This window comes from Echiichthys vipera, assembly GCF_963691815.1.
Source record: "Echiichthys vipera genome assembly, chromosome: 1".
Classification (NCBI taxonomy): domain Eukaryota; kingdom Metazoa; phylum Chordata; class Actinopteri; order Perciformes; family Trachinidae; genus Echiichthys; species Echiichthys vipera.
In genome coordinates, this window is record NC_139826.1 from 41,641,914 (window position 1) to 41,651,913 (window position 10,000).

The 10,000-nt window shown below is 56.2% G+C and overlaps 1 protein-coding gene across 1 annotated transcript in view; it reads left to right on the forward strand.

Annotated features, from left to right (window-relative positions):
* The window catches only part of LOC310952727 (FH1/FH2 domain-containing protein 1-like), a 41,878-nt gene that overhangs the window by 30,749 nt on the left and 1,129 nt on the right, over nucleotides 1–10,000 (forward strand). Inside the window, 13 exon segments of the mRNA XM_083921412.1 lie at nucleotides 494–615; nucleotides 992–1,246; nucleotides 1,330–1,511; nucleotides 1,762–2,030; nucleotides 2,032–2,122; nucleotides 2,124–2,363; nucleotides 2,441–2,596; nucleotides 4,607–4,789; nucleotides 5,752–5,871; nucleotides 6,907–7,068; nucleotides 7,148–7,338; nucleotides 8,745–9,103; nucleotides 9,893–10,000. The exon segment at nucleotides 9,893–10,000 is cut by the window's right edge and continues 69 nt beyond it. Coding sequence (XP_083777538.1) covers nucleotides 494–615; nucleotides 992–1,246; nucleotides 1,330–1,511; nucleotides 1,762–2,030; nucleotides 2,032–2,122; nucleotides 2,124–2,363; nucleotides 2,441–2,596; nucleotides 4,607–4,789; nucleotides 5,752–5,871; nucleotides 6,907–7,068; nucleotides 7,148–7,338; nucleotides 8,745–9,103; nucleotides 9,893–10,000 — 2,438 coding nt within the window.

Below are 10,000 nucleotides of genomic sequence, written 5' to 3' on the forward strand. Positions count from 1 at the left end.
TGTTCGGTGCAGTCTAATCCCTGGTGTGTTATTAATCTAGTCCTAAAGGTTAAGTTTTGACTGTTAGGTGCAGTCTAATCGCTGGTGTTATAGTTGTGATTGATTGGGTGCAGTCTAATCGCTGGTGTGTTATAGTTGTGATTGATGGGTGCAGTCTAATTGCTGGTGTGTTATAGTTGTGATTGATGGGTGCAGTCTAATCCCTGGTGTGTTATAGTTGTGATTGATTGGGTGCAGTCTAATCGCTGGTGTTATAGTTGTGATTGTTGGGTGCAGTCTAATCGCTGGTGTGTTATAGTTGTGATTGATTGGGTGCAGTCTAATCGCTGGAGTTTAATCAGGTTTACAGTGAATTCCGTCGCGCTGATTCAGCTGATTTGAATATGGCGCTGTTTTCGAACACGTCAGACCGTCCTCGTTTACGCCCGAAGGCGGCATGGCGGCCATGTTGGCGGCCATGTTGGCGCCCTCTCACCCTCTTTCCCCCCCGCAGAGACACCTTCCTGCGCAGCCTGGCAGCCACTCAGTGGGAGAAGAAGAGACGGAGTAAACAGCTGTCCACGCATGATGATGTCATCACCCCGAGCCTGCAGCCCGCAGAGCTGCCCCGCCAAAGTAAAAGACTTCATGTTCTTTCATCAGAAAACTAACGTCTCACTTCTTCTCTTTGTACATTTCTATTGTTTTCATTTGTCTTTGTTTGAACCAGGACGCTAACATGCTAACACGCTAACACGCTGAGTTAGCCGTGTGCTAACCCTTTAGATCTGCTCTCCGTTAACACTGGAGCTGCTGCTCCTTCACAATAAAAGCACATCAATGTTGTCCAAACTTCAGTCCTTCACAATAAAAGTCCATGTTTTAACAGCTCCAAAATAAAGTGTAAGGTCATGGAAACAGCACCCGCGCGTCCGTCTGGTGACACCGTAACGTTGTTGTTGTTGTTGTTGTTGTTGTTGATCTTCTTCTTCTGTGGTGTGTGTGTCCGTAGCCTCCTCGTGCAGCAGTTCGGACTCAAACGGACCCTCCGACCCCCAGAGCGACCCCGGTGAGTCAGCGGCTCCAGGCCCGTCAGTGCAGCGGCAGCTCAGCACGCTGTCCGACGACAGGAAGTTCCTGTTGGACATGCTCTACTCTAAGAGCTCAGGCCCCGCCCCCCTGAGCCCCGTCCCTCTGAGCCCCACCGCCGCCGCTGCGCCCGACACCACCGAAGAAGAAGGGAACCTGCTGCCCGGTGAGAACAGAAGTCTTTCTGCTCTTTAAACTGAGATTATCAATATTAATATTATTATTATTGTTATTAACGGTTACACTCTGTTCCCCTCTCAGCTGCAGACGCGGGCGCTGGCGCTCGTGGTCGTGGTCGTGTCCTGGCGCGTCTCTCCAGCTTCAGAGCGCGCTCAGTGGAGCCGTGCAGCCCCGGCGGCAGCAGCGCCCCCCTCAGGGCGGAGCTGGAGGGGCTGGAGGGCTCGGCCCAGGCGGCGCTGACCCGGCTGGCTGAGGAGCAGCAGGTCGGTACAGTGTGTGTGTGTGTGTGTGTGTGTGTGTGTGTGTGTGTGTGTGTGTGTGTGTGTGTGTGTGTGTGTGTGTGTGTGTGTGTGTGTGTGTGTGTGTGTGTGTGTGTGTGTGTGTGTGTGTGTCTGTGTGTGTGTGTGTGTCTCTGTGTGTGTGTGTGTGTGTGTGTCTCTGTGTGTGTGTGTGCGTGTGCGTGTCTGTGTGTGTGTGCGTCTGACCTTTGTCCTCCTGCTCGTGCTCCGTCAGCACCGTCAGCTCCGTCAGCAGAGCAGCATCGACGTGGAGGGCGCCGCCCGCCGCCTGGAGACCACCCAGATGACCCCGCTGGGCCCCGGGGGCGCCGCCGACGCCTGGGACCAGCTGCAGCCGAGCGCCGCCGCCCTGCGCATCAAAGACCTGGACTTCTCCGACCTGCTGGACGAGGAGGACATCGACGTCCTGGACATGGACACCTGCGACGCCGCGCCGCCGTCCTGCCGCTCCGGCGTCCCTCCGCCTCCCCCTCCCCCCCCCGGGGATGGGTCCTCCTCCCCCGCCGCCTCCTCCTCCTCTACCAGGAGGTCTGGCCCCTCCCCCACCTCCTCCTCCTCTACCAGGAGGTCTGGCCCCTCCCCCGCCCCCCTCCTCCCCCGGGCGCCCCTCCGCCCCCCTTCTCGTCCTCGGCGGCGTGCGTGCGGAAGAAGAAGACGGTGAAGTTGTTCTGGAAGGAGCTGAAGACGGCCGAGGCGCCGCAGAAGTGCCGCTTCGGGCGCGGGAGCGTGTGGGCGTCGCTGGACAAAGTGGCGCTGGACACGTCCCGACTCGAACACCTGTTTGAGTCCAAGGCCAAGGAGCTGCCCGTCGCCAAGGTAACAGGTGTGCAGATGCATTGTGGGAGAGGCTGCAGCAGAAACAGGAGCAGTGGCTGATTCTCGTGTTTGTGCAGAAAGGACCGGAGACCAAGAAGTCTGAGATTCTGGTTCTGGACCCGAAGAGGAGCAACGCCATCAACATCGGGATGACGGTGCTGCCGGCCGTGCACGTCATCAAGACCGCCATCCTCAACTTCGACGAGTTCGCCATCAGCAAGGAGGGCATCGAGGTAAAGTACTTCCTGTCAGCACAACTACAACTTCCTGTCAGCACAACTACAACTTCCTGTCAGCACAACCACAACTTCCTGTCAGCAGGTGCCGTGAAGTAGCAGGCGGCGCCGTGACGGCCAGATATCATGAGGGTGTTAAAGTAGACCGCTATAGATAGAGTTAGACTGACCCCAGACTGACCCCAGACCGGACTGACCCCAGACCGGACTGACCCCAGACTGGACTGACCCCAGACTGAGCTGACCCCAGACTGGACTGACCCCAGACTGGACTGACCCCAGACCGGACTGACCCCAGACTGGACTGACCCCAGACTGGACTGACCCCAGACCAGACTGACCCCAGACTGAGCTGACCCCAGACTGGACTGACCCCAGACTCAGCTGACCCCAGACCGGACTGACCCCAGACTGGACTGACCCCAGACCGGACTGACCCCAGACTGGACTGACCCCAGACTGGACTGACCCCAGACTGGACTGACCCCAGACCGGACTGACCCCAGACTGGACTGACCCCAGACTGGACTGACCCCAGACCAGACTGACCCCAGACTGAGCTGACCCCAGACTGACCCCAGACTCAGCTGACCCCAGACCGGACTGACCCCAGACTGGACTGACCCCAGACCGGACTGACCCCAGACTGGACTGACCCAGACCAGACTGACCCCAGACCAGACTGACCCCAGACCGGACTGACCCCAGACCGGACTGACCCCAGACCAGACTGACCCCAGACCGGACTGACCCCAGACCGGACTGACCCCAGACTGGACTGACCCCAGACTGGACTGACCCCAGACTGGACTGACCCAGACCGGACTGACCCCAGACCGGATTGACCCCAGACCGGACTGACCCCAGACTGGACTGACCCCAGACCAGACTGACCCCAGACTGGACTGACCCCAGACTGGACTGACCCAGACCGGACTGACCCCAGACCGGATTGACCCCAGACTGGACTGACCCAGAGCGGACTGACCCCAGACCAGACTGACCCCAGACTGGACTGACCCAGACCAGACTGACCCCAGACTGGACTGACCCCAGACTGGACTGACCCTGACCCCAGACCGGACTGACCCCAGACTGGACTGACCCAGACCGGACTGACCCCAGACCGGACTGACCCCAGACTGGACTGACCCTGACCCCAGACCGGACTGACCCCAGACTGGACTGACCCCAGACCAGACTGACCCCAGACCGGACTGACCCCAGACTCAGCTGACCCCAGACTGGACTGACCCCAGACCGGACTGACCCCAGACCAGACTGACCCCAGACCGGACTGACCCCAGACCAGACTGACCCCAGACCAGACTGACCCCAGACCAGATTGACCCCAGACCGGACTGACCCCAGACCGGATTGACCCCAGACCGGACTGACCCCAGACTGGACTGACCCCAGACCAGACTGACCCCAGACCAGACTGACCCCAGACCGGACTGACCCCAGACCGGACTGACCCCAGACTGGACTGACCCAGACCGGACTGACCCCAGACCGGACTGACCCCAGACTGGACTGACCCTGACCCCAGACCGGACTGACCCCAGACTGGACTGACCCCAGACCGGACTGACCCCAGACCGGACTGACCCCAGACCAGACTGACCCCAGACCGGACTGACCCCAGACCAGACTGACCCCAGACCGGACTGACCCCAGACCAGACTGACCCCAGACCGGACTGACCCCAGACCGGACTGACCCCAGACCGGACAGACCCAGACTGGACTGACCCCAGACCGGACAGACCCAGACCGGACAGACCCAGACTGGACTGACCCCAGACCGGACTGACCCCAGACTGGACTGACCCCAGACCGGACAGACCCAGACTGGACTGACCCAGACTGGACTGACCCCAGACCGGACAGACCCAGACTGGACTGACCCCAGACCGGACAGACCCAGACTGGACTGACCCCAGACCAGACTGACCCCAGACTGGACTGACCCCAGACTGACCCTGACCCTCTGTGTCCCGAGCAGAAGATCCTGACCATGACCCCCTCAGAGGAGGAGAAGCAGAGGATCCAGGAGGCCCAGCTGGCGAGTCCTGAGGTCCCCCTGGGCCCCGCGGAGCAGTTCCTGTTGAGCCTGGCCTCCATCAGCGCCCTGACCCCCCGACTGCAGCTCTGGGCCTTCAAGCTGAACTACGAGGCCCTGGAGAAGGTGCCGCCCCTTATTATTAATAACAATATTATTAATATTATTATTATTAATGTTACTGTAACATTACTTCAGACTGACCATGTGTCTGTGTGTGTGTGTGTGTGTGTGTGTGTGTCTGTGTGTGTGTGTGTGTGTGTGTGTGTATGTCTCTGTGTGTGTGTGTGTGTGTGTGTGTGTGTGTGTGTGTCTGACTGTGTGTGTGTATGTGTGTATGTTTGTGTGCGCATGCGTGCGTGTGTGTGTGTGTGTGTGTCTGTGTGTGTGCGCGTGCGTGTGTGCATGTGTGTGTGTGTGTGCGTGTATGTCTCTGTGCGTGCGCGTGTGTGTGTGTGTGTGTGTGTGTGTGTGGGTGTGTGTGCGTGTATGTCTCTGTGCGTGTGTGTGTGTGTGTGTGTGTGTGTGTGTGTGTGTGTGTGTGTGTGTGTGTGTCTCTCTGTGTGTGCGTGTGTGTGTGTGCGTGTGTGCGTGTGTGTGTGTGTGTGTGTGTGTGTGTGTCTGTGTGTGTGTGTGTGTGTGTCTGTGTGTGTGTGTGTGTGTGTGTGTCTGTGTGTGTGTGTGTGTCTTTGTGTGTCTGTGTGTGTGTGTGTGTGTGTGTGTGTGTGTGTGTGTGTGTGTGTGCGTCTCTGTGTGTGTGTGTGTGTGTGTGTGTGTGTGTGTGTGTGTGTGTGTGTGTCTGTATGTGTGTGTGTGTGTGTGTGTGTATGTCTCTGTGTGTGTGTGTCTGTGTGTGTGTGTGTGTGTCTGTGTGTGTGTGTCTGTGTGTGTGTGTGTGTGTCTCTGTGTGTGTGTGTGTGTGTGTGTGTGTGTGTGTGTGTGTGTGTGTGTGACTCTGTGTGTGTGTGTGTGTGTGTGTGTGTGTGTGTGTGTGTGTGTGTGTGTGTGTGTGTGTGTGTGTGTGTGTGTGTGTGTGTGTGCGTGCGTGCGTGCGTGTGTGTGTGTGTGTGTGTGTGTGCGTCCTGCAGGAGATCGCAGAGCCGCTCTTCGACCTGAAGCTGGGCATGGAGCAGCTGGCGTCCAATCAGACCTTCAGGAGAATCCTCGCCACGCTGCTCGCCATCGGGAACTTCCTCAACGGCTCCAACGTGAGACACAAGAGACACACACACACACACACACAGAGACACACACACACACACACAGACACACAAAGACACACACACACACACACAACACACAGACACACACACACACAGACACACACACACACACAAAGACACACACACACACACACAGACACACACACACACACACACAGACACACACACACACAGACACACACACACACAGACACACACAGACACACAAAGACACACACACACACACACAGACACACACACACACACACAAAGACACACACACACAGAGACACACACACACACGCCCCATTTCCTGTCGGTCCTACAAAATAAAAGGCTTAAACTGCCAAAAACAATAATATCAAAATAACAAACGGAGCCGTTGAATGTTTGAACTTTGAATTCATGAACCGTCGAAACATCAACATCACAACATTTCAACATTTCAACGGTTAATATTCAGCGGCTCCTTTAATTTGAAAATCTGACGACACAGACTCACTTCCTGTGTGTGCGGCGCTGCAGCTCGGTGACCTTCACACACACACACACACGCAGGCACGCACACAGGTAATCTCTGTGTTGTAGCATCAGTGTTATCTGCAGCAGTTCGTCTCCTGACTGAATATTTATAAAAAAATTACAAGTTGATAACAAAACATAAACACGCTGCGTGTGTGTGTGTGTGTGTGTGTGTGTGTGTGTGTGTGTGTGTGTGTGTGTCTGTGTGTGTGTGTCTGTGTGTGTGTGTGTGTCTGTGTGTGTGTGTGTGTGTGTGTGTGTGTGTCTCTGTGTGTGTGTGTGTGTGTGTGTGTCTGTGTGTGTGTGTGTGTGTGTGTGTGTGTGTGTGTCTCTGTGTGTGTGTGTGTGTGTGTGTGTCTCTGTGTGTCTGTGTGTGTGTGTGTGTGTGTGTGTCTCTGTGTGTGTGTGTGTGTGTGTGTGTGTGTGTGTGTGTGTGTGTGTGTGTGTGTCTGTGTGTGTGTGTGTGTGTGTGTGTGTGTCTCTGTGTGTGTGCGTGTGTGTGTGTGTGTGTGTGTCCAGGCTAAAGGCTTTGAGCTGGGTTACCTGGAGAAGGTGGTGGAGGTGAAGGACACGGTGCACCGTCAGTCTCTGCTGCATCACACCTGCAGCCTGGTGCTGGAAAATTACCCAGAATCCTCAGACATCTACTCCGAGGTCCCCGCCATCACGCGCTCCGCCAAGGTAAGCTTCCTCCTGCCCCGCGCTCATGCCCGCTGCCCCGCGGCCCGTCTGCCGCCCCGCTCACCTGTCCCTCCTCCAGGTGGACTTCGAGCTGCTGTCGGAGAACCTGGTGCAGCTGGAGAGACGCTGCAAAGCATCATGGGACAACCTGAAGGTGGTCGCCAAGCACGAGACGAAGGCGGTGCTGAAGAACAAGATGACGGAGTTCCTGAAGGACTGCACGCAGAGGATCATCATCCTGAAGGTCGTCCACAGGAGGGTCATCAACAGGTGAGACACACCTGAGACACACCTGAGACTCACCTGAGACTCACCTGAGACACACCTGAGACACACCTGAGACACACCTGAGACACACCTGAGACTCACCTGAGACACACCTGAGACACACACACCTGAGACACACCTGAGACACACCTGTGACACACCTGAGACGCACCTGAGACGCACCTGAGACGCACCTGAGACACCTGAGACGCACCTGAGACTCACCTGAGACTCACCTGAGACTCACCTGAGACTCACCTGAGACACACCTGAGACGCACCTGAGACACCTGAGACGCACCTGAGACACACCTGAGACACACCTGAGACGCACCTGAGACACCTGAGACTCACCTGAGACTCACCTGAGACACACCTGAGACGCACCTGAGACGCACCTGAGACACCTGAGACTCACCTGAGACTCACCTGAGACACACCTGAGACGCACCTGAGACGCACCTGAGACACCTGAGACTCACCTGAGACACCTGAGACTCACCTGAGACACACCTGAGACACACCTGAGACACACCTGAGACACACACCTGAGACACACCTGAGACACACACCTGAGACTCACCTGAGACTCACCTGAGACTCACCTGAGACACACCTGAGACTCACCTGAGACACACCTGAGACACCTGAGACACACCTGAGACACACCTGACACACCTGAGACTCACCTGAGACACACCTGAGACTCACCTGAGACTCACCTGAGACACACCTGAGACACACCTGACACACCTGAGACACACCTGAGACACCTGAGACACACCTGTGACACACCTGAGACTCACCTGACACACCTGAGACACACCTGAGACACACCTGAGACACACCTGAGACACACACCTGAGACACACACCTGAGACTCACCTGAGACACACCTGAGACACCTGAGACACACCTGAAACACCTGAGACTCACCTGAGACTCACCTGAGACTCACCTGAGACTCACCTGAGACTCACCTGAGACTCACCTGAGACACACCTGAGACACACCTGAGACACACCTGAGACACACCTGACACACACCTGACACACACCTGAGACACACCTGAGACACCTGACACACACCTGTGACACACCTGAGACTCACCTGACACACCTGAGACACACCTGAGACACACACCTGAGACACACACCTGAGACTCACCTGAGACACACCTGAGACACCTGAGACACACCTGAAACACCTGAGACACACCTGAGACTCACCTGAGACTCACCTGAGACTCACCTGAGACACACCTGAGACACACCTGAGACACACCTGAGACACACCTGACACACACCTGACACACACCTGAGACACACCTGAGACACACCTGAGACACACCTGACACACACCTGACACACACCTGTGACTCACCTGTCCCCTGTCCTCGTCCCCCTGTAGGTTCCACTCCTTCCTGCTGTTCCTGGGTCAGCCGTCGTCCTCGGTGCGTGACATCAGAGTGACCACGTTCTGTCGCATCATCAGCGAGTTCTCTCTGGAGTACCGGACGACCCGAGAGCGCGTCCTCACCCTCAAACGCAAACGCGCCGCTCACCGCGAGCGCACCAAGACGAGGGGGAAGATGATCACTGACACCGAGAAGTTCTCGGGGGCGGTGCCTCACGAGGACGGCTCCTCGCCGGTGTCGGTGGCGTTGGAGGCGGAGCCTGGTCAGGAGGAGGAGCATGAGAACATGAAGAACCTGCTGATCAGTGTGACGTCCGAGCAGCGCGGCCTGAGGCGCTCCAGAGGCGTCCGCAGTGAGACACGCCCTCATTTACACACGCTTCACATGAAAGAGAGTAGCGTTAGCCACGTTAGCTTCCCTCCTACAAACATGTTTTTAACATCAATGCTAACGCGTCTTCATGTAGCCTAGCTTAGCGTTAGCTAACACGAGCTAACAGGAAAGGTTCTACACTGGTGCAGATGTGAGATTTAAGAACGTCGTTATGGAAGAAGGCGTGTTTATGACACAACGAGCTAACGTTAGCCAGAGACACGTAAAGGTGCCGTCACATGATCAGTGACCAGCGAGGCTCAGCGTCGCTAGGCAACAGCAGCTGAGTCATCGTCTGTAAAAACACTCGATCAAACACAATAATGTAAAGTTGCTGAGCTCGTCGTGATGTTGTTGCGAGGCCCGGCACAGTGTTAGCATCGTAGCAACCGTTAGCTGCTAAACCTCCATCTTTACGTTTCCTTCTGATCCTGAAACGACTTCAATGGAACGTTAAAGAGTTCGGGAAACTCCGACACAAACGAGAAGTTTTTCCTCATTGGTGCTAACGCAGCTACATTGGTGCTAACAACGCTACATTGGTGCTAGAGGAAAGAGTTTTACCGAGGATCATGTGACTTTAGGAGAGGCAGTCGTCATGGAAACAGTCGTAGTTGCTTCTGTTGTTGTTTGAGAACCTGAAGTTCTTCTGGACTGAGGCGTCAGAACTGTGTGTCAGTCCAGTTCTGGTTCTGATTGTGGTTCTGGTTCTGGTTCTGGTTCTGCTCCTGGTTCTGATTGTGGTTCTGGTTCTGCTCCTGGTCCTCAGGTTTCGGCACGGTGAGCCCGTCTCAGATGTCCGTGGCCAAAGAAGACGGGGCCAGCTCCCAGGACGACCCCACCGACATGATCATGGACCGCCTGGTCAAGTCCGTCA